Below are 26,375 nucleotides of genomic sequence, written 5' to 3'. Positions count from 1 at the left end.
AGACACAAAGGGTGCAAAAATATTTATTGCTAATAAACCTGTAATCAGTTGGTGAATATGTGTATTTGGTCTATATTTACAAAATTAGAGTACAGAGGAAGGGGAATGTGAAAGAAAAATCCCAACCATTTAAATAAATACAGACTGTCACTTAACAAAACTACAAACACAACCAACTTCTAAACAGCTGGAGCAATGATTGCAGTGAGAGAGAGGAAAAAAAAAAAAAACTATATAAAATTTAATATATATAAATTAGTCAGAGAACCTCATCCATGTGCATTCAGCTGCAGTCTTTCCGTGGGGGATCAATCCAAGGATGGCAGAGAACATCTATGACGTTACTTAGAAGCCATGCGATGGAGCAACATTGATATTGCTGTTTGATCATACAAATGTGTACTTCTCTTCCCACTTCCGTCTGCGCTGGAATGCCGACAGAGCGACCGCAACGGCAGAACCGTTCATTCCTACGTATTATGCATGTATTAGTGGCCGAAAACGCTGGGTCGTTTGGACGTCACATTCTTGGCTCGCAACAGTCTAAGAGTTAAAACAGTAGCTTACACAGTCATAGTTTTAGTGTACGCGTGCGTGACAGATGCTCCGTTAAAAACGATATTTACAGTCAAACAATGAAAGGGTGGGGAGGGGGGGGCGGACAAATACAAAAAATGTCACAGTTGACTGAAGTGCACGGAATGCAAATTCTAAACATGAAATCCAAACTTCATACCATGTGTCCTTTAATAATACATGTTTGTTTTGTGACCAGTGTGTGTCGTGTTACCAAATACGCCATTACAGAGCTAAAATAGTTTAAGCATGCAGCAAGGTAGGGGGGGAGGAGGGGGGGGCGTGTCACATTCAAAACTCCTTAGTGTCCTTATTTTCAAATAGGTGGAGTCTTTGCTCAGGTGTCAGTCCTTCCTTTAGACTCTGTTGGGATTCAAAGGACAGCAGATGTTACAATTTAAACAAATCTTCAAAAAGTTCAGAGTGTAAACTGGAGGATGCAAAATCTCTAATTGGATCAAAATCCTATGCTTAGCAGGACTCAAATTCAAGGCACCCATCATTCCTTCACAGACTTGGTCCAGTGCACTTTATAGAAGAAAAACGACCTTGTCTTGAGGAAGCGGTTGAAGCCAGTACTCCAACTTACCAAAGCCACAAGGTTGTAACTCGTAAAACCTTGCTTGTTTTACTAGTTTGCTCCCAATGTGGGAAACAAAACCAGAAATGGACTAGACCAGTTAGTTTAGGGTTCACAGTGACACTACAAGCAAGTCATTCACAAAATGCACATCACGCAAAACGTTTCTAATCACACATTCAGACTCCATCCCAGTGTCCTTCACCACCATGCATATGGACAGTGCTTATTTGTGCAGCGGAATGTGCAGGGGTGACTCAGATCTGTTTGGTGCTTTGAAGGCGGACGACGAGAGGATTTACTCAAAACACACGTCGTACCTAAAGGACGTCCTCAGCAACACTAATTGTCCCAGGGCATGTCGCGATTCACAGACTGGGGACAAAAACAGACCGGTAAGTGTGCATTAGTCTGCTCTGGAGTCAACTGGGCACCACACATTTCTTTTAATGGAGTCACACAAGAGCAGGCCGGGTGGGGGGGGCTGGCTATGCTGCAAGCGGCCACTCCGGCCAGTAGATGGCAGTAGAACACTGGCAGCTCACCCACTGTCAATTGTTTTTGGGCAATTTACTGTTGGACAATGGGTGGTGGGTGAGGCACTTTTCTAAGAAATCCTAAATCAACAACTACGGGATGAGGAACTGACTTCACTATTACCAGGAAACCCACCTTTGACCTCATGGTGCGTTCGGAACGTTTGGCCGCGACAGCTGCCATCTTGAGAATGTCAGGATTGCTTTTGGATTTCATGATGTCTGTGAGGGAAAATGATAAATAAAAATAAAAAAAGACTGCTTTTACCATTGCAATGCCAATTACGCCTACTGTACAGCATTGACTGAAACAATTAGCTCGTGATGTGAATTCATTTTTTTAAGAACCTCAACTTTTTCTGGCGCTAACCACTTAAATGTCACAACATGAAGACAGCTACCGTATCCCCCTCCTCGGTCCACTTCCTCCAGCGATGGTTCACCAAGCGCCTCGTGAGCCAGCTGCAGCTGGTCTCTGAGCCGGCCCAGATCCCGCTCGGCTTTGGCCTTGACGATGCTCAGCTCGGTGTAGATGTCTTTGTACTTATCTGTCGCGTATTTTTTGTCCTGAAATGACAACGTTTGGCATCTCAAGCGACTGACAGATTTTTTTTTTTAAGGGACACACACACACACGGCTTCCGAAAACAACGGTGTGAATAAAGACGTACTCTTTGTGCAGCCTGGAGTTCATCTTTCAAAGAGTTGATTTCCTGCTTTAAGTATTGGACCTCAGATTCCTTCACCCTTAGCATTACCTGGAAAACAAGCAGATGATCAAATCAAAAGCTTCTCTAATGACATTTGTATCAAACTCATCAGAAGCATACTTCTAACTCGTAGAGCTCTTTCCCCTGTATTGTGTTTGCGTCTCCCGCTCCGTCCTCAGAAGTCATCGAACGCATCTTGGTGATCTCCGCAGCCAGCCGATTGTTTAATTCCTGAAAGCACCGCACGCAACGAGCTTAGACGGGCCGGGCACCTGAGAGTTGTGTTTTATCAGTACCTGGTTGTGAGCATTGAGCTCCTGATTCTCTCGCTGACATTGCCTGAGGGCTTGCCTCTCTGCCTCCAGCGCCTGGGCCAGGTGGGCGTTTTCGAGGCACTTCTGGGAATACTGCTCCGACAGCACCTCGATTTCTCGCTGAAAGGAGCACAGTTCCTCCCTGCGGCGCAACACAGAGAGAGAGAGAGAGAGAGAGAGCAAAGCCATTATACCACACAGCCAAACTTCCCATGAGCAGCGCAATCCTTAGTTAGGCTATTGAATTTGGTGCCCCATATTTCAAAGCGCTCATACTCATGCTGTCTGCGGATCTCATCCATGTCAGCGTTCTCTACGTTGCTGTTGGCCTTCCGAGCCTTGTCCAGCTCTTTCTCCAGCTCGTTCCGGTGGGCATTTTTCATTGCTTCGATTGCTACCATCAACACAAGAGTCTCATTTGACCACAGAGTTCGGTCAGCACGGCTTTTTCATGTTCATGTCTCACCAGAAATGGTGGCGGCGGTTTCCTCTGCCAACAGTCGTTCTTTTTCCTCCTGCAGGTTCTCTAGCTCTCTTTGGTGTTTCTTGTGAAGTTCATCGATCACCTTCTGATGAGATTCTTCCATTGCAGCAAAGCCCCTCTCACAAGTTGCCTGGGACAGGTCAATACAGGGAGAGTGAGTGAGGGAGTGAGTGAGTGAGTGAGTGAGTGAGTGAGTGGATGGCTCAGATCCAAAAGGACCAACAGGCTAGGCTCTCTGGCCCTTAGGAGCCGAGCAGGAAAACAAGGACCTCAACGGATGGCCCGTTTATTAGCCGGCAAAGAACTCGCAAGCTACTGCGTGTTAGCCAGGAGCAAGTTGAGCCTGTGTTAAGAGGAATGGCAGGATACACAATGAAGGCACGATGAAGAAATGCATAGACAAAGTATATGCTGTCATTTGTCATCAACAAGCATCTAATTTTGCTTATGAGCCAGCATTCTTTTTCGGTTTTGGGCCCAAACCGCATTCGCATTCACACAGCGACAAGCGCTGCACAGCAGTCTGTCACGGTGCAAGTTTCGACAAGCCCAAGCAAACACACGTCGTGCTTCCGTTGCTCTATTCACTGACGCTAATCTGCGAGCTCAATCCATGGCTGCACATCAGACCACGTCCATTCTCCGGGCCTCAATCCACGGAGGGGAAACGGCGCTCCAGTCTGTTTTTACAATAAAATCTCCTGAGAGCTAAGCTCCAGGAACCTACTGTGAGAAGCTGAAAATCCTCCCCGATAGCAAACGTAAACTTCCTGCTCTGACATCAGACCAAGCATAGGCTTTATTTAGAAGCATGCCAGACGCTCTATGGTGGAAGTGAATACATTCTCGGTCATGACGTGGGCATGAACTCACTTAAGCGCTTAAGTTAAAAGTGGACTTACTTCAACCCAAACAAAAACGATAAATATAAAATGTACCGAGTAAGCAACAACACATGTTCGGTCCCATTAACATAAAAACATGTTGTCTGACAATAGTACAAGACCAAAACTCTAGTTGTGGTGGTCTAGGGCCCTTTATAGCTGCTAGTAACTTCGGTTATCGTTACTATTTAAAAACAAAATTTGAACTATTCAATTAGAAGTAAAAATGACATCATCAAATTAAGACAAAAAAACAAACCCAAAACATTGATTTGACCCAAATGCCTAAAGACTGAAGTATCTTATCAGTTGCCAAATTGGTTCAAAAATTTGGAATTGGACAAAAAAAGTTCTAAAATGATTGATCTCATCAATCAACTAATCTACCAACAGAATGGGAAAATCATCCATTTCATTCCATGTTGAAGAATCAGTTTATGGGTTAAAAAAAATGGCACCAATGACAGAATAAGCTCAATGGATGTTATAGTTCATGCAACACAGAAGGAAACCGGTTAGAAGAAGGAGCAAGTGTAGGATGCACAGGGGGGGGGGGGGAGAGCAAGTGGATCTGGGAATGCCACAAAGGAACACAAGGCATCACAGATGGCGAACGGTAAGGACAAGGAACGCTTCCACCTTTAGATTTTCCAGGTCTTTCTCGTATTTCAGCCGTAGAGTGGTTATCTCGCCCTGTTCTTGGCGACGTCTCATCTCTTGGGTCATAACTGAAACTTGCGTCAGCAGCTCCTGGATGCACGCTTTGAGATGGGCTGTCCGGTCATGTAAGTGACCCTCCTCAGCTGCAGATGCCTTGTTTGGGTTCGAAGGAGCGATCATGCTCCTTAGCTCCTCTATCTCTTGGTTAAACCTCGCGATGAGGTTCATCCGTTCCAACTCGTGCTTCTCCTTGAGGTCCTCCATGGAGTTGGTCAGTGAATCAATCTCTCTGGCATTCTCCTCTGAGCGGAAGCAAAGCGTTTCACTGGCTTCAGCTAATTCTTTCTTCAGTCTGTCAGCTTCCTGCTTGTAGCTGTCTTTGACCTCCCACAGTTCCTTTTCATGTCTGGCTATCATGTCGCAGGTTTGCTCAGTGGGCTCCTCTTTTACGCGGATAGCGGTTTCTGGCTCGGATGCCTTTTTCACAGATGCGTCACACAACTGATGATGAAGATCTGCCAGTTGGGTCTGTAGCTCTTCAATGACCTTTCTCAATTCCGGGCAGTTCGGACACCCGTGAAGTTCAACTTTGCTGGGCTTTTTCATAAGCTCTTTTTCATGCTGCACCCGCAGCCTAATAATCCCATATGACATACAAGCATCTTGAAGTGCATCAAGCAGATACTCGGAAGACTGCTTCTGCTTTGGACCAAACGTAAGGCTAGCTAGCGCGGAAGACACAAAGTCGTCATCTTGGGCCGACTGAACCCTCGATGCAATTTTTGTCAGACAGATCGCCTTTGCCTTCAGTGTGTCGGTTAATTCTCGAAGAATGAAGCTGTTAGTTTCATCATCGAGCCAGTTATACATCAAAAAGAAGTCTGACTCAGCCATTCTGTCCCTTTCAGCTTCTGCTTCTATATCAATCTGACTTGTCAAAAGCTTTAAGGACTTACGAGCAATGTCTTGCGCCATTCGACAGTCAACGCGAGTTCCTTCTTGTTTGATTTCAGTGGTACTCAGAATCTGGCTCAGGAATTCTGCCTCTAAAATCAAGCCCATGTCTTTTGGACTGACGCAAAAAAGGTCTTCTTTTGGAGAACTAAGGTGTTGCTTGACACATAAAGTGCTTTTTAAGTCATTCAGCATTTTCTCGACATCAACTTTGATGCTTGATAACATTTCTAAAACCTGATTAGCTGCCTCTGACCTCTTCTCAAGCTCATCTGCTACTTGCTCTAAACGACCTCCATTGACATGCTTAGCTCCTTCCTGAACACAGGCAACATCTACAGACGTTTCACCTCCACTTATCCTCATCTCTAACTTCTCTCGTAGCATCGCTATTTGATTCTCTGCCTCTCTAAGCTTCTCTTGATGGACCTCCTCTGATTTCTGCTGCAATGCGATTAATTCACGGTTCCTGGACTCGAGTTCAATACAGTGTTGTTGTGTGGTATGGAGGGCTTTCTCAGTGTCAAATAACTTTGCCTGTGAGGCTTCAAGTAGGTCTTTAAGCTGCTCCTGCTCCAGGTGTGGTGCCTCATCCACATAATCTGCCTGGAATCCCAGACCTTTCAACGTGGCTTCTCTCAACTGCAGTTTTTTCTCCGTGTCTCTTAGGGTGCTGCCAAGCTGCTCTATGGTAAGCAGAGCTTCACGGAGCCTCCGTGATTTCTCATCCAGCTCCCTCTCAAAATACTCTCTGTCAATGGCATTAGCCTGGCTTTGGGCCAGGTCAGCCTTGAGTCTTTTCATCTCTTCCATAACGAGATGCTGTTGGACACACTGACGGCTGATAAGCTCGGCTTTCAGTCTGTCTATTTCTCGGTCTGCCTCGGTCAGTTGGTTCATTATTTCTTGGCATCTCTGTTTCAATGCGCAGTTTTCACTTGTTAGAATTTCTATCTTCTGCTCAAGAATTCCAATGGTCTGCTCTTTGCTCTCTGAATGCTTATCACTTCTTGAGAGGGGACCAAAAGGGCTTTGCTTCTGAACCTTCCCCACCAAACCCTCCATGTTTAAAAGACGGGACTCGTATTCCCGAACGGTTTCTCCGGCTCGGGCCAAACTCTTTCGAATCATCTCATTCTCTATCTCCTGTTGACATTTCCAGGTCTCCAACACCTTCAGAAACGGTTGTTTCTCTGATGTTTCTTGATTACACGTGTGGCATCTTAACAGCTTTGTCAGTTCCTGTACAGTCAGGTATTTGCCAGCTGTCAAGTCATTGAGTTCTTCAACTGCTTCCGTACTGTCCAGGAGTAAAAGGCTAAGTGTTTGCTGGACCGGTTCAGGCATAGTGCCTTCCAGGGCGGGTATCTTTGGGGGCTCAGAAAAATAAGGTTCCTTAAGCGGGTGGTGAGAAAGTGAAAGGCCAAGCTGTGCCTGCATATTGCGCTTTTTCAACTCTTGCTGCTTCAGGAGTTCTTTGGTCTCCTGGTACTTCTTTGTTAAACTTTGTGCTTGAGGACTAACCAGTTCTGGCCTCTTCATCTGGGGCGTCACATCCGCCTCCAGACCCAAATGGTGTTCCAGCTTGGAAAAGGGGACCAAAGAGTTGGTTAACACACAGCAGGGGACACACAAAGATTTGATCATAATTATGTTCTCTCATTTCTTTCTTATCATTACCGTAATATAAAAAAATGTGTATAATTTAACAATTCAAAGCACAGAACAATTGTTGGTTATAATGGTGCTAACTACAATTTCAGAGGAAAGATTTGATGGCAGGTGTTAGTTCCAATAGCATGCTTCTGAAATAGTTCAAGGTTACTTCATGTGGTAAGTATTGCAATATTAGTTTTCTTGAGTTAAATGGATTACTTAAAGGATGAAAGGCATACCAAGACTTTTCAACACAGTATTGCGGTCCAAGCTCCTTAGACACCAAAGCAGTGCTTTGTGGATTGACATCAGCCAAGGTAAACCTACTGGGTTTCCCTACAACTTCCTAAAGTACATTCCACCACAGTGGCAGAAAACTGGAATATAACCACGACCATAGAAAAATATCGAATAAACGGACTAAAGCAGCCTTGCTCTGGCAGCGCTCATCCTTTCATACACATACAAGAATAGCAATCCCATATGCTGGCAATATTTGCAAATGAATGGATGTCGTTAATAGACAATGACAGCTTTATATTCATGCACATAATCAGAAACAGCCAAGATGTTATTCATACACAATTACATCAGTTAATCGAATAGATTGGCAACGCGTTTGGAACCCCGGCGCAATAAAATCCTACTGAGTCACAACGTATGTACTGTCAGAAACTTGGAGGAGAAAGAGAACTTTAAGGTGGTCATTTCCCATTTACGAAGCGACGAGCGCATGAGTTCAAATTATTTGGTAGCCTACAGTGTGAAACAGAGAAGAGATTAACAAGTAGAAGCCAATGTAATCATTAGATATCAATGTTTTTAACATGCAATGAACTCATGCAAAGGCACACATTGGTCGGCCCTTTGGTTTATTTTTTTTATCTTTTTTTTTTACATATTAACACATGCAAAGGATGTTATAAAATAGACAATAAACGACTGTATAAAATCTTAACATCCAACAATAAAATGGTGACTAAAAGTGGAATGCACTCGTAAAATAAACTCACCGGAGATATGTAACCTGCTCGCACGTCCTGCTCTCTGTCAAGAGCTGTTCTCAGCTGAAATTCAAGCTCCTGCTTGTGCTTGTTGGAGTCAAGCAGCTGCTGGTGACAGCCTTCCAATTGTGCTTTAAGTTCTTCGATCTGGAGAAGCGCAAAGGAAAACATTTGATTCGGATTCTAAACGATGCATTTTCTTCTCTATTTTTAGGTTGCATAAAAATGGGTTGCGTGTTGGCGACAATAATATGAGCCCAAAAAAAACAAGATGATAAGAGGCGAACGTACCCCTTGCTTGTAATTCTCCAGCAGGTGTTCGAGCTCCACAGTCTCTCTGGCGGGACCTGTTGAAGGCAGAGCTACCCTTCGCTCTTCCCGGATGGGCGTCTTCTCCACCTGTCTCCAATGTTGCTCAATCACCTCCTCTACTTTCTGATGTCTCTCTAGAAATTGATGACCTGATGAATCCGCCGCCAATTTGTCCGCACTTTGAATGTCCGTTCTCCCGCTTTCTTTGAGCGACGAGGGCTCCGTGGGCGAGCTGGTGGCAGCCTCGTACCTCTTTCGCCTTTCCTCCCTTCGCCGACTACGCTCCAGCTCTCCTAGATCTGCCCGAAGGCTCTCGGCCTCCTGCGCCCGTTGCTGTGCAAGTGCTTGGGCGATAGGCCTGAACTCAGCCCAATCAAAAGTCTTGGATCGACCCTCTCGCCTACGCTCACGTGCTCGGCTTTTTACGACGGCTGGAGCGGATTCTCTTTCGACAGATGAGGTTTCGGACGAGGGAGAGTCCTGGGTCACGTCTGGCCTCACTAGCCCCTCCAGAGGAGAAAAAGAACCATGATCATCCGTTGAGCTGGAGAACAGTGAAAAGATTAAGACTGATTAGACCAGAATGTCATTTAGAATAAAACTCCCCGTTCAAATGATTTCTCAAAAATTGAGAAATGGCACCGACGGGATTTCACTCACCTTGCTACATCAGGAGCATTAGATGGTCTGACATTCTTCATAACTGCCTGGATCCAATTTCTTCGTATACCAGCTGTCATGGCCGACAGTGTGTAAACTCCTTCCTCAGTCTAAACATTTAAAAACACATAAGGCATGACATACATCATTAAAAATGCCATTCTGCGCATGAATAAAGTTGAAATTGTAATTTAGACAACTCATCTTACTTGTATTTGGAAACCATAATTCCGTTGAGCCTGGTATTCAGTGACATTGTAGCATGTTGACAGATCAATCTCACCATCCAGGTCAGAAGCCTGAAGCATCAATGTATATATATAAAAAAAACATAACCATAAATTCAATAAGCATGATGAAAAACCTGAAGAAACAGTCACCTCTTCTGCAATGGAATCCTTATAATATCGCAGGCTGTGATCTGTCAGAACAAACCAGGATTTCTTCCACTACAGCAGATGCAAGCAAAATATGGTGGTTGAGCCTTGATGCTGAAAATGCCTTGTCAAAAAAATGCATGAAAATATGCGGGTCAACTACCTCTCCTTGCTCATCCAGCTTCACCATCCATCCTTTCTTGAAGTTCAGTAGATCCGGCTACAATTGAAGAAGAAAAAAGAAAATTACAGAACTGCGGTGTCAATTCATACAGACATGAACACATTTTTATTTTACAAATACTTACAGCTACAAGTACATTATTAAAATAAAACAAAGCTGATCAAAGTACTCACAAAGAACCCAATTTCAAATGTGCACTTCCTATTAAAAATATGGAAATTAAAAAAAACCAAAAAAAAAAACTAGCACAAGTAAGCCACATGCTTAGTCAAATCACACTTAAGTCGGGGGAGAAGTTGACATGACCAACGGTTTGGACAATTTCAAGAATAAGACTGGTCTGAAAGTGGACCACTGGTCAGGTACAACTTCCACCTCATCAGATTTTGCTCGGTGAGAATCCAGCTGGGGATGCAGAATCCAATGCTCGATCATCTTTTATTAAACCGCTGTGCTTGTACACGGTGGGAAAGATGTGACTGGTGACCACAGAAAGCAGATGCGGTGAACACGCTCAAAACACAACACAGACACACATACAAATTGGAAAAGGATCCTCCTTGAGGAGAAGGGTGACAGATCTGCTCAACAGAAGACTCTAATGCACCTTTGTTTGGTTTTGAAGTTAACCCTTGTTTCATTTGGAACTCATTTTAAAATGTAAATTTCATGCTTGAAGTAAGCAAGAAAAGAACACAATTATCAGTGTGAAAAGTATGTGCTGCCTTTAACGCTGTGTTCCGCTGAGCATAAAATAAGTGACACCCGTCTCACAAACACACACACACAGACAGACAGACAGAATGGCACAATGCAGGCAAAATCTGCAACAGAAGAATCAGAATGAGCATGTAACCTGAAGAGGAGAGGAGAGGGAGAGGTGGAGGCTTGGCAATACCATCACACCAGAGCAACACTAGTCTTGAGGAGAAATGCAATAAACTATAAAGATAGAAATAATAAAACCATCAGGTCATCCCAAGAAAAAAAAGTCAACAAATGCTTATGAGTTACGGTGTTGTGTAGCAAAGCTTTCATTTCTACCAAAAGTCACCTCAGCAAAATGGGCTGAAAAACCCAAAAAGCTCGGATCTATTCTGAACAGCTCAATGCCAGTAAATACTTTGAAGCCTGGATCCTTTCCAGCAGAACAGAAGCAGCTTTGTCTAGAGACACAAGCACACTGGGTTCTACAATTAACTGGCACATTTCACTTGTAGGTAATCACATTATGAGTTTCCATCAAAGCTCCACTGGCCTATCCAAGCACTCTCTCTTCTCTGTTTTTCTCTCTCTCTCTCTCTCTCTATATATATTTTGAATATGGCTAGCATGTCCTTAGCACTTTCTATTTGCCTTTTCTGCTGAAGGCATAACTATTTACGTCCGTGTAGAGATTGATTTCATGTGTACAATCAGAGCCTATTAACAGTACCAGCTTATTTTGGCACAACTTATGAACTCAACAATGTGTGCTTTAAATAGAAGAAAAAACAAATACTGCACTTCAACAGGAATATGCCAACAATGTGCCAACACGCCCATTTGGGCAGCACACCAACGCTCAAAGCTGGTGACATTGAGGTGGCAGTGCAGACATCAGCATAATAATAATTCATTGTAAAGTGTGAGAGGCTCCGTTCTCAGCACAGCAAATCTCATACCCTGAGTGGAGTTTCCTAAATACCTCAAGAAAAGTTCAGCACAAATCACAATGGCACAGGACAATTCAATTGGAGGGGGGGGACATGATTTGATCACATGATATATAGTCATCATCATTTATGTAAAGATGTGGAAAAATGCATTTTAGAAAGCCTAGTTTAAAAAAACAACAACAGGAAGCGATAACACTCACTGTCATGACTGAATCGGTAGTCCGTCGGTCAAGGGACTTGGCTCTCCTCAGTGGCGGCAGCGTCGAGGCGAAATCCAGACTGTGACCCTGAGGACCACACATATAGACGTGACCAAACGACATTCATTGTATGAATAGGATCGATACATTGTTCTAAAATGCATTTGCTTGAGCTCTAACTTTAAGTCGAATATACGTATGTGCAAGCGGTCCCAGCATCTTTGTCACAATTAGGTGCATGAAGGGAAACCATCTGGCAGAACAAGGGAAATCTATTCAACAGTATCAAAAACAGTCACCATCATAGCATGGGGGTGGGGGGGGCATGGTGGGAAAAGGAAGCACAATCCCCAGGGGAATCCCACCACAGAATGGAAACTGGAAATGAATACAGCACAGGCTGATCTTTGAACCACAAACAAAAAAGACAGGACAGTATGAAGAAAAGATGGAAGGGGGGAGGCAAGTCAAGGAAAAACATACAAAGATGAAATAAAAAAAAATAATAAAAAAAATCATGACTTCTCCTCGCTCAAACATGCATCAAGTAAAATACCTCTCTGTGGAAACGTCTGTGCTCACTGCGGCCTTGTCTGGCTCCACTCCTGCCTGACTCGTCCACCTCCATTTTCTCTGGATTCTCAAGCTCCAGGGCCTCCAGCTTCTCAATAACACCACATCGACTGTCAATCAACATTGACATGTTAAAGAGGTCAAGGAAAAATAGCAACGAATGCTTGACATCATTGATAGAATATTAACTATTTTGGGTGAGTTGTGTTCATTTTCCTAATTTTGTGCGCACAAGTTGGAAAACGATACGGTTTTGGTCAATTAAGCTTGGTTTACAGCCACCCCACAAATGCTGGGTTGGACAAGAATTAAATTGTTGCTATGACGCCAGGGCCCATTCCATGCAAATTGTAAATTATACATTGAAACTATGGCGATAGCTAAAATGTAGCCTTAAAATACAGGCATATCGATACAAGCAATCTTCACGTCTCCTATTAGCTAAAAAGAGATTCCGAGAAGACGAAGGCGTCTAACCACGAGTTCATAACAATTGGGAGGAAGTGGCAAAACAAGGGCTTGTTTTGCTCATTTGTTTTAGGATATGAATGCCTCTGTTAGAAAGTTGTCAGGAAATGAGAAATGCGAATTTGGGGCTGACCTCGCCAAGCGAGAGCAACGATTAAATTGAGCAGGAAGCTGACTCTGGGAGGAAAATGATGACTTCCCCAACCCCCCCTCCCGCTCAGTTTGTTTAAAAAGCTGCTGTCTGTGGGTGTGAGACTTTTAACCTCTCCACTAGCAGTACGGGGGCCACCGGCCAGATGACCAAATGGAAAGTACACTTTGTAGATTTGTATTCCATGCTTACAGTAAATGACCGCGTAACTGCTTGCTCAGTGTGGAAGAATGACGATGACGTTGTTGTCCAGAGTGATGCAAAATGTTCATGTTCTTGAAATGGTTCAAAAATAAAGACAGCGACTTTCAGACACTGACCTCCTCTCCGGGCTGAGAACAGCCTCCCTTTCGTGCCTTTCAGGGCTCCTAAAGCGGCTCCTCTTCTCCGCCTTTCTGGCTTCGGCTTCCAGCCTTCGGGATCGAGGCGTGTCGTGGTGGCTGTACGACGAGTGGTTCCCCCTCTGGGTGGCTGGGTGACTCTCGGTGCTGGTCACGGTGCTGCCGCTGGCGTCCGAGTCCAGAGAGCTTACCGAACCGCTGATGTGAGAGCCGTTGGACAGCAGGGAGCTGCCGGACGGGAAAGGGTCACTAGGAGCGGGGGAAAGACAGCGGGGTACACCGCCCAGGCTGGAACAGGAGCCGCTTGGGGAAAGGAGGCCACCGGGTGGCTGCGGCACAGAAGCGTGCTGGCCTTGATCCACTTCGTCGCCATTCACTGAGCCTGCATCGGAGGAGCCCTGTCTGCCAGACGTACATTCGCCTGCAAAACAGTCAAATCAAAATCTCGTCAGCGGTAAAACACTCGTACATTGGAACTCATTTGATCACGACTGAAGATGACAGAATGTTGTGTGTTGATAATGACCTTTCTTCCATAGTTCAAGTCCATATTTACAAAACAGAGTGTTCTGTTTGCAAAAAAACACTCTGGGGTTGGTACAAGATGGTTACAAGAGAAAAGATGTTATGTTTGCCTGTTGGATGACGCGGTGGAGAGCCCAAGGGCAGCTCAGCAGGGGCCCATACTGTCGCCCCTTCCGCCTCTCTTTGGTTGAGCTCTTCCTGCCAAATGATGGAACTGGAGTCTGGGACTTTCTCAGCCTCTGGGATACCTGAGCCGGTCACCGCTACCTTGGCTGGCCCTGGCTCCTGTGTCCAAGTGAGACGTGTTTATTATGAAAATGTGAGATCAGTCGTTGGTATGCCAGGAAAGCACGAGAAGGCCTACCTGGGAGGTTGCAGGCTCCACCTTACGTTTCTTCTTCTGGTTCTGCTTATTGGTGCGGGGATACACAACCAGTTGTTCAGACCACCTGAACGGAGGTTGACAAGTGCCATTTTAAACGTCATCCCCTCAACAAAGGTACAATAACAACATACCCATTAATGATCTCTTTATTCTCTCCTCGGATGAAGTACTCCTGCTCCGGTGTGATGATGCACAAGGAGTTCTTCTGGCCCGTCTTCGGCTCCGCGTCGATGACATCCACGCATAGGTTCATGTTCACCGTGCCCTGGGGGAGTGTGCTTGGCTAAAGGGAACGAGCAAACGGTCGCTGTTTAGTAAGCGAAAAAGAATGACAACTACGTTCACATAGCGTTGCCTCCGCAAAATCAAAGAAAACATGAACAAATATGGAAGTTGAAACAAGAAATAGGCGAGGAAGGGCTGACGTCCCAAGAAGATAAACGAAAACACAAACTACACATGCAAAGGTCGTCTTTCATCGAGCAGCTGTCAGTCGTGGTAAATCACATTTGGGGCTCTTATCAACAGTGTACCATGGCAACCGCACAATTCATTTCAACTGCGGCACACATAGGGAGGGAAGCAAAAAAAAAAAAAAAAAAAAAAAAAAAAAGAGATGGGATGCCAAAATAAAGCTGCTTTGTGAGTGTGATCATCAGCCCAGTTCAGTCTGAAGTCTCGAATGCTTGCCAACAAAGATACAGAAAGCCAACCGGTGAATTGTTTTGACACATCTATGTTCTATGGAACACCATAATACCAATAACTGTAATATTTCTTAAGCTAAATAACCCCCCGGCCCCCCCTCCAACCTTTCTGTAAGTCTGCACTAAATCCGACGGCTCTGTTATCAGGCTTTGTTGGGTTACGGCTGTTCCAGATGTAAAACAGGTGCTGGGTCGCTTTTCAGCTCCTTTTAAGGCCACTGAACACAGATCAAGCTTTATTAAGATCTGCCTGAACCCCCCCTGGGGGCTGCCAAATAAGGCAATTACGCACCGCCTCTTCGCCCCTATGAAAGAATTTCCTCCACTTGAAAGGAACAGTCAAGCCTGAACATAAGTAGCGGTAGCTGTCAAGTCCACGGAAGCCTTCAGCGTGCTTGGTAAAACTAAATCGACACGGACAGTCAGGTAAATATTGGATCTGCATAGGGTGCGCTGGCTGACCTTTTGGGGTTACTTCCCACCCTTTTCACAAACTTGCAAGTGGCCGTAATGTGACTTATTGCTTATCACTACATACGTACCACACGTCACAGAAAATTAAATCCACAATAAACGTAATAAACATTTTTTAAACAACTAGGGGTTATAATTAACCATATCGTCTTTCAATTAGCTAAACCTAAATCGACAGCGCCTAAATGACCTATCAATAAATTCTTCTCAGATCATTACATATTTAAAAAAAAAAAACTAAATATTTGAGTATGCATATTACAGCTTATTTGCAAGTTTACGTAGCGCGCTGAAAACAAACTCAGCACAGCGCTTATCAAAATAAAAGCAGCAAGATGATCAAAATAGTCGAATAGAATGTTTTTTTTAAATATTTTTATGGCTGAGGACAGAAACAGATATGGGAGGAAAAGGTCACCTTCTCCCTTGGCACCTTGTTCTCATATTTATTTGCGTACAAGGGTGGTCTGACTCAGCTGTTCTTTTAAGACTAAAATGTGTATCTCCCCTCAATTGAATTTGATATGTTCTAAAATGCACATTTGTGCTACATGCTGAGCTGCTTGCTGCGGCAGGCCATGTGTGGAATGTCTGGGTCTGAGGCATATCCAAGGTTTTCTTCTGTGGTTTTTTAAGGGGCTAGAACTCCCTTCTTCTAGCTCACGCCGGTTACCAAATAAGGGCAATGGGAGAGGAATGCCGCTTTCAACAGGAGAGCATCTTTCCTTCCTTCCTTCCATCCACTTTTTAAAGAGGTCATTGCTTCACTTCACATCCTGTTATCTACTGGGTGAAAAACAACAGGTGATGATGTCATCAACTCCCCGCCGCACCTTTCATCTGCAAGACGATACAGATGTTTAATAGGAAATAAGGCTGGCTATGTGACAAAAACACCCTTTATAAGTGGAAGTAAAATCCTACATAAAATCAAACCTAAAACAAATACGTATGTTTAAGGCTGATTCAATATCGAAAGACATGAAGAAATGCTGTGCGTGCAATAAGAAATAAATGGGAGGCCAGAGTCATTGCGCAAACACCGATGAACCCGATGACAAAGGGACCATTAAACATGGCCTTATATGCGCTCTGTGGATTTGGAGAGTTCCTATCTTACAGGTCCAGAACACGAAGCGGCCCATTCTCCTGACCCACTTTTCCTGCCTTTTGGAAGAGATGAAAAGACCGGAGGACAATGAGGCTGCTCCTTTTGGAATCATTGTTACAATGAGAGGAAAACACAATTGCACAGCAGCCTGGGTGTCACTGGAAACACAGTGGAAATATAAATGGGACTTAATAGTATGTGATGTGGCCCTTTGCCCTAGTCTGACTATTAACAAGCTGGGCCTTCATTTTAAATACAGACAGCCTCCTAAAGTAACACTTGACAAGGGTTTAGGATTAGTATGAGAAAGTCCAGATATTTACAATTCATACATTTTACCTGAACTGTGAACTCCCATTGTTTACACTTAAGCCTAAGCAGCCAGTATGTGGCGGCGAGTAACCCATTTCAAGATGACTCTTTCCCAATCTACCATCACAAACCTGTGAAGCACGTTTACTTACTGATTCATCCAGGGCGAAGCGCAGACAACCATGCTCGTACAAAACAAAAAATCTTCGTTGCCATTTCTGCCGGGCGAGGGGGAAAAAACAAAGAGAATATTAAAGAAATGTTGACATACATCTGTTTATGGTTAATAATATACAAATTGGACAACAAATGTTTCATGAGAGTGATTGTCTGACTTGGAATTAATTATAATTGGTGGGGGGCTTTTTCTAATTTTAATTTTTTAGTTTTTTTATTGACCCTGTTGTCTGTAACATATACCATTTAATGAGGATTTGCTATCTTGTATGATCTAATAGAGTGCACACACGCACTTACCCGTGAGCGTTGCATAGGATTGTCAAAGTCGGTTCCCTCAGGAGCCAAGCACAACCATCCGCCATAAATGGGCTTAGCCTGTAAAAGAGGGAGGGAGGGAGGGAGAAAAAGAGCCATTTAGGTAATAATTAAAACTTAAGCTAAGGGGGGGTTGGGACAGTGTGAATATAAGCAAAGTCTTTTTTGGGCTCCAGATGTTGCATCTGCCCTTGCATTGCATTTCAAAGCCACACAAACCAACCAGCAAGGCCTTTTAGTGCAATCAACTCTCTTTGATGAAATGTTTAGGAGCCACTTTTTTTCCCCCCCAGTTTCACCATGGTAAACGAGAGCCAGCCTGATGGCATACTCAAAATAAACTCAATCTATTTTGCCATATGCTCATGATTCTACTTCTGGACTCATTTGACCGCAAACTTACTTCATCCGATGTGAGAATTCCGGTATGCCGAGCTCAATAAGCCTTAATATAACACTACCTGCTTAGTTGAAGGACCTATACTGCACCTATTCAAGTTCTGATAGTAGGTGTTATGGATTGCAAAATGTGCCTTATACAAGCGTCGCCCCCACACCCCTCCCATCGGTGAGACAACTCTGAGCTGGGACTACATATTAACCAAGCCATAGCTTGCTCATCTGATGACACACTACAGACCTGGGACATCCCAAAAATTCTCTTCAGTGATTACGTGTCCAACAGTCAGCGTAATACCCAAGGCAATTTACAATTAAAAAAAAAAAAAGCTCTGGAGATGATCTGTTCGTCATCCCATAAAAAAAAAAAAAAAACAGTATCAGGTTATATCGGTCTGAATCCAAAATCTCTGATAGAACAATTTTACCACTTTTTTTTTTATAAAGACTAACTTTTTTTGTTATCGCAGAAGAGGTATACTAGTTTTTCCTTTCCCATATGGTACATGACAGGTATGATAATAGCAAAGCAGGCACCTTTTCCTACACACTCACATGTCTAAGCTTGTTTATACGCAATAAACCAAGGTAGCGTGTGAGTATCCTGGAACTACAGATATGACATGAAGCAATAGCAGAAATATTGACAAAAATTTCATCTTGTAAAAAGAGAAAACTCTGCTATACCGCGATTCATAGCTACTGTACTTTTTTTTAGCGTTTTTTTTTTCCCAGTAGAGACAAGTCCGAATTGAATGTGCCTTATTGTAGTAACCCTTGATTACATAACATGCTGGAGAGCACTAAGCTCTCCTGGATGTAGTAGTTAAAGCATAATTCAGAGTACGTAAGGTAACCAAGGTCCACTAATCTGCAGTTCACATGGAGCGAGCGAGCGAGCGAGGGAGAAAAGATGCACTGTTGTGCCGTGGAGCATTTTCATTCTATCTACAGGCCTGCTATCTACCCTGAGTTGCAAAGCAGCCTGTAAGACCTCTGCTCGCTTTTCCCAAAGCCACACTTCCTTTCTCTCCGTGTGACTCCAACTCCCACTCATTCAATCCCCCCCCATCCAGGCCATTGCCCACCTCTCCCCCACATACTACATGTCAACTTTCGCCAGTGAGAATTCTCTCTCCATCACTGTCCAGCCTCCCTCCCATCTCCTCAGCGTGATTGATCCCACAAGCCCCAACCAAACATGGGCTGCCAAGTTAGAGGGGGGGGGGGGAAGTGAAATGGGAGACACAAAGGTGGAATTTGTGGAGGCATTATAATTCATTTTAAAATACTGTAATGAAAGCACTTCTCCAGAGTCCACCGTCAACCTTTCTTCTAGCATTCTGGCAGATTGTTTATACTGGACACATTTTGTGCTCATCTTTTGACATGGCTTTTCCATATGTGCTATCTGTTTCAAAGGAGATTTCTTACGTCAAAGTAAGCCCATGACATGGTTTCACCTTGACATCTATACGGCAGTAGTCTTTCGAAAACATGAAAAATAAAAGCTCCACCAGGACCGGGCCGGGCCGTCTGTGAGATTGAGCATCATGATGTGGGCACTTTTTTCCAACTACGCATTAACATGATCCCGGTCAGTCCCCGAGATTGACAACAATGGATTCATATGCTTGATTCTTATTCCAAAAATGTTAATTGTAATACAGTGTTAAACTAGCCAGGGAACACGGACTATTATTGTCAAGAAAGCCTTTGTCTTGAGTTCAGCTTTAAGGTACTCACTCACTTTCCTTTCCAATCAGTTTAAATGGTCTTACAAGCATGATCTCAGACGGCACAAGCTTTGTGACAAGGCAAGACATTTAAAAAGAGATTGGAACAAGTGATTATCACGTTTCCTCTTGTACATTCGGACGAGGAGAGAAGAGGATGCTGACGTTGCTTTTTGGCACTTGAGCCTTCTTCAAGGGCCCATCCTGTATGGCCTCCTCATCTGGGATCAATTACAAGACACACCAGAGACTAAACTAATGATCAGAGAGTGAAAGAGCAACTCAAAACACGCCTTGACTGCCCAACTCAAATCTTTGCTCATCAGTCAACCAAGTCTTTCTTCATCTTACAATTGATCATCTTCTGCATGTGGCTACAATGAAAACAAACAGTGTCACATAGATTAAGATGAGAAAGAAATTAAATCACTCAGATGATTTGGCAAATCCGCCCTTGCACCATAGATGACGACAGTGGACTCAGCTTGATGTCTGTTTCTGTAATCGAGGCTATTAGACATGACCTCATTGTTAATAAACTGGCTTGTGAACATAAGCAATGCATTTAAGAGGCTCAACAAGAGTCGTAATATGCAAACACCAATTGTCCACAAATATTATTCACAATAAAAACAATTCTTTAAAAGGTGGAAATGCTACAATTTCTGAAAAGAATTCCTTACCTGTGTCAGATCCTGATCCGTCAAAAGATGCAACTCCCGAGGTTTGAAGCAGTTCTGACATTTGCTTTTGTTGAAAAAGTTCGCCTGGAATTTCCTGCAGGAATTTTCTTTGGCGGTAGACATCGTCTTTCACCTTGTTGACGTCCTGCCCGATGTTCTCTGGGTGCCTTTTAAGCAGCAGTGCAATTGTAATCCTGCTGCTGTTTACTTGTCTTTCTCTTCTACTCCAACTTTGAAAACGACCGGCCGCTTCCATACATTTTCCAAAAACAATGACCAAAACCGGCTTCTATTAAGGGTTGTTTTTATACAATTCTCCGCCTGGTTGCTTTTATCCAATTCCTTTCCCCCCAGAAATAATTAGCTGCCATCAAGCCACCCTGCTCATCACTCAATCGGTGATGAATGCGCTTCTCAGTCCACCACCACAAAGCGAGCGAGCGATCGAGCGAGCGAGAGGCTAATATCCTGTTAGCTCGCCAGTGGCTCTCCAAATCAATAACGCGGTGGCCACAAAAACAAAGTTAGCACACTTGTATGGCCATCAAACTTTGACGCGATTATGTCCAACGGGCGACATCTAACTTCCATGTGAAGAAGTGAATTTAAAAAAAAAAAAAAAAAAAAAACGGGGGTGCGGTCAGACAGCAGGTTCTGATCCCGGTCGCAGGCGTTGGTCCATGCGAAGTTCACCCAGGCTATTAGCCAGCATGCTAGCTAATGCTAAAGAAATCCTGTCCCGGTCGGTGTCTTCACTAAGCCTGGAAAAAGAAAGGTTCACAAACACCAAATGACTCCAGGTGCCTCTTCTCCCCAAGATAAAACGTCTGCATGCAAAAAGAGCACAACGAAGTCAAACATTGGCCGTAAAAGAAATGTTTAACGATTGCTTCCACAACTAGCTTGGCTAGCTAGCTGCGGTAGGTTTATTTTCTTCTTTCCCAAACGGAGCGAGGGGGTTGATGAGGAGCGATTTGGCTCAACAGCCTGGAATGCTAGGAAATCTCGCGAGATCTGCTCAATGTCGCCGTCCAGCGAGTGAGGGCGCTATTGTCAGGGTGAAAAATAAATAAAATAAAATAAAATAAAACGAAATGAAATAAAAGGAAATTAAATAAAATTAAATTAAATTAAATTAAATTAAATTAAATTAAATTAAATTAAATTAAATTAAATTAAATTAAATTAAATTAAATTAAATTAAATTAAATATGGTGAGGTTGCTCCAGCATGTTTATGCCAGGAACTGCTGGATGCTCAGGGCATTCTGAGCAGGTGTGCTGTCATGGAGAAGCCACAACTCTCTCCTCTTCAGCGCTCTAATTGAAGCAAACATTTCTTATGCAATGTATTCAATTGAGATTAATTTGCTTGAATTACAGTGGGAGCTGTGTAAGTACTGCATCAGACAGAGAGGTGTAACTACTTTGTACAATCCATTATCCAGATAACATAATTAGATCTCTTGAAAGCTGGGACTCGATTCATGAGGGGAACTGTCGTCATGCTGGCAACACTGGAACATAGTTCAGATAGCTACCGTGCACCATATGTGAGTATTCATGGCTGACTCCAGCCGTGGCTATTATAAGCAACGGGTTCAACTGGACACCAGTTGGTCAAAAAGTCAAGCAGGGCGGCGTGTATGGATGGTGGACACGGTGGTAGGAGAAGGGCTGCTGTTACCTAACTAAAGCTGGGAAAAAACTGCAGCCAGTCCTGCTGAGGGATTAGCTCCTTCCGCTGTGCTGTGAGTGAACCAAGAATAACAAGGATTACAGGTGTGTGTGTGTGTGTGTGTTGTGTTTTTTGCAGTGTTTATAAATGTGCTTTGCAAGTTGTATAACCCAGCAGGACTTGATCCAATAATGTCTGAGTCCAAATATGAATGTCCAGAGGTCATCATCAATATTACATTAGGATGTGTATTGAAAATGTAATAATGCTTATAATTTTGAGGTTGAGATATCAAATGACAGTATTTAGGAGGTGGCACTGGGCAAGGGATTCTGTGGCAGGAGCTTGGACGGAGTATTTTTAGCTGTTCTCCTTAAACACACTTTAAATGGCGAGTGCACAAGCATTGCTTGTAAATGGCGCATGAGAAAAAAAAGAAAGAGATGAAAATGAAAACGTTTTGTTGGAAATATAAGATTTAAAAAAAAAAAGGATAACATTTTATTCATCCTGGTGGGAAATTTGGTTATGTGTAACAAATATGTAGAATCATTTCAATTGATCATTTTATAATATCATCTGCACAGACATACCATTTTAACAGTTTTAGCCATTTAATGAAAGAAATATTTTCATATGTAGACTCTCAACTTCATTAATGGATGTTTGGGTGTGCCTCAGCTGTTATTAGATACAGGAAGTGGCAGCCCATTAGAGCTCGAAAGTGGATCAAAAGTCTTCTGTCAGCAGGTTGTTATTGTTTTGTTCCCACAGAGCCAGCCACCCTCCTCTCCAGAACATGGTCTTCCCTTCAGTGATGGTGTTGCCCCTGCTGATCGTCATGGCGGCAGGGGTATACTACATCTACAATGAGCTCATGCAGTACATGGCCAAGTCTTTAGTGCGCAACAAAGTGGTGGTGATCACTGACGCTGTGTCCGGTGTAGGAAATGGTAAATGATCTGCTTTTAAATTTAAACACTGTCTTTTGGTTTAACCGAAGACAATTCAAATACTCACACTATTTCATAACCATGTCAAGCAACCGTTAAATATTGTCCTTGTTGTCTTTCAGAGTGTGCTCATCTCTTCCATAAGGGTGGAGCCAGGCTCATCCTGTGTGGAGCAAACTGGGATAAGCTGGAATCTCTGTATGACTCTTTGACAAATGATGCTGACCCAAGCGAGGTGCAGAAAACACATTTGATCATAAAATTCATTTGTTGATCAACTCCTTAGCTGATACAATAAAAAGCATCAAATGTTGGACATTGGGGGAATAAGGATATCAGCCCATGTGGGCTAAACAGATTGTTTTCATCCTTCTCCTCCCGTTTCCCCAATCACCATTTCCTACTCTGAACAAGACAATGGCAGGACATCCTCTGTGACAGCAAGCTGTCCTCTATATACACTATCTTTTACACGGACTACAACAGATGCGAGCAAGCGACAATGTTCACAGACAATGCTCACAAAAAGATATATTTTAAAAAAAAGGACTAAAATGAATACTTCAAATATTATAGGCAGGATAGTAGGGGACAAGTAGCCTAAGTAATCATTAAAAATGGAATACATACTGACACTTTTATATGTGTGTATGCATTTTTTGCCACTTTTTCAATGAATACGTTTTGTTGGCAGCACACACAACAGTCAAAAATGTGTCTCTTCACAGACCTTTGCCCCCAAACTGGTAATCCTGGACTTTAGCGACATGGAGAGCATGGAGGACGTGACGAGCGAGGTGGTGGATTGTTATGGATGTGTGGACGTATTGATTTGTAACAGCAGCATGAAGCTCAAGGCTCCAGTGCAGAGTGTTTCCCTTGAACTTGATAGAAACATCATGGACATCAACTACTTTGGCCCAAGCACTTTGACAAAAGGTGGGGTGCATGCATGCATGTTCCCAGGCTTTTCTTATTGCTCTTTCTTATCTCATTGTAATGAATAATGCGACAGGAATTCTTCCCACCATGATTCCAAGAAGATCAGGACAAATTATCTTGGTCAACAGCATCCAGGGCAGACTGGCTGTCCCATTCAGGAGTTCCTGTGAGTTCTAATAACCAAATCAACTGTTGCGTATTTGCAATGGAATAAGTGTGCCTGTGTCTGCACCAATTAGATGCAGCCTCTAAGCATGCAGTGCAGGCCTTCTTTGACAGCCTCCGGGCTGAGGTGGAGGAGTATGGGATCACCGTGAGCACTATCAGTCACACTTTCATCGATGCCACCGCCCCGCCGTCTCCCGAGAAGCCTGCCTCCAGATCAAACAGCTTGGCTGCATGTGAGTACAAAAGCTGGTTGTTGACTGACAGTGGTGGAGCTACAGGGGAAACGAACACTGGAAGGATTCTTGAAACTATTTTAGAGTTGATGGGCATGCAAATTGTGGTCATTAATTCTTTCCAAATTCAATGTTTATTAGTTGTTGCCAGGCAGCTGACCCACGGAATCCGTCCCTCAATCCTGGCCAATGAGATAATGCGAACGGTGAACCGGAAGAGGAAGGAAGTTGTGCTGGCTCATCCCATTCCTAGGGTGGCAGTTTACCTCCGATCTTTCCTACCCTCTTTCCTCTTTGCTGTCCTGGGTGCTGGAGTGAAGGACTCGGTCTTGGCTGAGCAGATGCAATAGCAGAAGAAAAGGCCAGAAAGAATATTCAGTAGTATTGTGTCTACGTGTGGATAACAAATAAGAAGTCGTATTAAAAATGAAAGCCAAGTAACCAACTTCAATGCATCATCCCACAAAATGAAGCTTAATTGGTCAAATGCTGACAGAGACTACTCTGCTACTTTTCCAAATGATCATTTTAAACTTGACATGACATGAACAGTTGCCATAATATTCAAATCACTCAAATAATAACACAAATTATATTGTGTATTCAAAATCTAAAGTTTGCTTATTGCTTTGGTCATGTAATGAATAAAAGAGACATTTAACTTGACTTGGTCGTGTCCCCTCCCCTCCCCTCCCCTCCCCTCCCCTCCCCTCCCCTCCCCTCCCCTCCCCTCCCCTCCCCTCCCCTCCCCTCCCCTCCCCTCCCCTCCTGTGTGCCCATGATCAGTGTGATCATTCTCACCTGCCGCTCATTACCTGTCTCGTATTTAAGTCCTGTCTGCGTGTCACTCCCCAGGTAGGTTCATTGTTGTATTGTTGCTGTCATTGTTAATTTCATGAGGTCTTTTGTCACACATCTCTGTTCAGTTTCTGTTGTTGGGTTTGTTAGTAAGTTATGTCAGTTTACCGTGTCTATTAGTTTGTTTTCCTCAGTAAACCAAGCTGGTCCAAGCTGCACTAGGTCGACCTGCTCCATTCTGATCCATGACAGGTCGTTGATATTTTCTCCATGTACTTTTTAACATACCACAAGATGGCAGCAACGCATTTTATTCATGATCAGATCATGACATTTGTGTATTTATGATGATATAGTGTTTGGTAAATTTTCAGTCGTTGCTGCTATTATTGCATATTCATTGCAATGATGTGTTTTTTTTTTCTTAATATAATTATTGTTTAGTCCTTGATGGTGTGTGTGATGTTTCCTTAAAGATGTTTCCTCCCATCATGCAAGTCTGACTGCAACTTGTGTGTGCGGATAGGAAGTCCAGCTGGCAAGCGGGACGCTGTCCTTCCTTCCTCCCTCCCGGTCGGTCGGTCACTGTCCTCCAGGGAGTTCAACATCCAATTGTCTCCATGCCTCCGGACAGGAATGTGTCTGTGATGTTCACATGAATAAATGCAGTTGGATGACATTTGCACGTGTCAAACAGGAAAGATTTCTAAAGAGCACTCAGCTGGACTCTCCAAATTGGCATTTTTATTTTCCTGCTCTGCCACATGTCACTCGAGAGAGAGAAAGAAAGATTTTGACAAGAACTTTTTTTTTTTTTTCTCTCTCTCAAAGTGAGACAGACACACAGAGAAACTGCATGTGCAGTAATTTGATCTCCGCCTGATAGTTTTTCTCAATCATCAGGCTCATCTTTCTGATGAGCAACACATACGTTGATTGGGCCAAAAGTGGCAAAGATGATTGCCTTCATGCAATAATGAAAGTGATGCATCCTCAATGTGCGTCATGACTTATAGATGAGAACCGCCACATAGTGACATGTGCCGCTCCGAAATGGTCTTTTCATGAAAGAGGTGTACACTCATCAATTTTTAACGTCCAGGTTATTGACACAATAGTGACTTATTGAGGTCATGCACAAAGGCCATGGAAATGATTCCTTAATCTTTCACACCAAAAGGCGTCTTATTTGAAATTATTGGGTGATAGTAGATTTTATTGCTCCAATGAATTTCACTCTACCATTTCAAAATTGAATCATGGCATTATATTTCTTATTGAGTTGTCCAATTCTTTGTTAGTCATGAAATACCTCCTAATCTCCCAGTCTTGTTTGGTTTAAAGATTACACGTATTTAAATTACAAGAGAAAGTTTGCCTTAATCCTTGAAACATCCCAGCATGCATTGCTTCTCATACCACATCAGTTTCTGTCACACAACAGACTCCATGAAAGTAAAACTGTGCTGCCTGTCGCAGATTAAAGATTTATTAT

The 26,375-nt window shown here is 43.4% G+C and overlaps 2 protein-coding genes and 1 long non-coding RNA gene across 6 annotated transcripts; 2 read left to right on the top strand and 1 right to left on the bottom strand.

The window, feature by feature from the left end:
- Positions 1-7: 7 nt before the first annotated feature.
- On the bottom strand, positions 8-21,088 carry mpripb (myosin phosphatase Rho interacting protein b). Of its 4 annotated transcripts, XM_088360129.1 has the most exons (25): positions 20,110-21,088; positions 17,274-17,351; positions 16,949-17,014; positions 14,324-14,475; positions 14,172-14,256; positions 13,918-14,092; positions 13,262-13,703; positions 12,306-12,432; positions 11,750-11,836; positions 9,871-9,927; positions 9,711-9,779; positions 9,540-9,629; positions 9,331-9,440; positions 8,650-9,214; positions 8,368-8,505; positions 4,724-7,282; positions 3,183-3,330; positions 2,993-3,110; positions 2,699-2,858; positions 2,523-2,633; positions 2,364-2,450; positions 2,094-2,259; positions 1,829-1,914; positions 1,477-1,531; positions 8-939 (listed from the first exon to the last, which is right to left on the bottom strand). In XM_088360129.1, exons 1-24 carry the CDS (start codon positions 20,230-20,232, stop codon positions 1,499-1,501), a joined length of 5,832 nt encoding a protein of 1,943 aa, XP_088216255.1. In that variant the 5' UTR covers positions 20,233-21,088; the 3' UTR covers positions 8-939; positions 1,477-1,498. The 4 variants fall into 4 exon arrangements, with proteins under 4 accessions (XP_088216255.1, XP_088216254.1, XP_088216256.1 ...); XM_088360128.1 differs by lacking the exon at positions 1,477-1,531; XM_088360130.1 differs by lacking the exon at positions 1,477-1,531 and having other exon boundaries at positions 7,223-7,282.
- A 593-nt stretch (positions 21,089-21,681) lies between these two features.
- dhrs7cb (dehydrogenase/reductase (SDR family) member 7Cb) lies at positions 21,682-24,748 on the top strand. Its single transcript, XM_088360108.1, has 7 exons — positions 21,682-21,890; positions 22,561-22,739; positions 22,862-22,974; positions 23,468-23,678; positions 23,755-23,847; positions 23,921-24,082; positions 24,224-24,748. The coding sequence occupies exons 2-7, from the start codon at positions 22,586-22,588 to the stop codon at positions 24,430-24,432; spliced, it is 942 nt and encodes a 313-aa protein (XP_088216234.1). The 5' UTR covers positions 21,682-21,890; positions 22,561-22,585; the 3' UTR covers positions 24,433-24,748.
- A 129-nt stretch (positions 24,749-24,877) lies between these two features.
- On the top strand, positions 24,878-25,559 carry LOC148382983 (uncharacterized). Its single transcript, XR_015854058.1, has 2 exons — positions 24,878-25,135; positions 25,357-25,559. It is a non-coding gene; the product is annotated as an uncharacterized LOC148382983 (long non-coding RNA).
- Positions 25,560-26,375: the final 816 nt, after the last annotated feature.

The sequence above is a fragment of the Syngnathus floridae genome, chromosome 18 (genome assembly GCF_059516105.1).
Source record: "Syngnathus floridae isolate MCC-2025c chromosome 18, RoL_Sflo_1.0, whole genome shotgun sequence".
Taxonomy (NCBI): domain Eukaryota; kingdom Metazoa; phylum Chordata; class Actinopteri; order Syngnathiformes; family Syngnathidae; genus Syngnathus; species Syngnathus floridae.
This window is presented reverse-complemented; position numbering and strand designations above follow the sequence as displayed.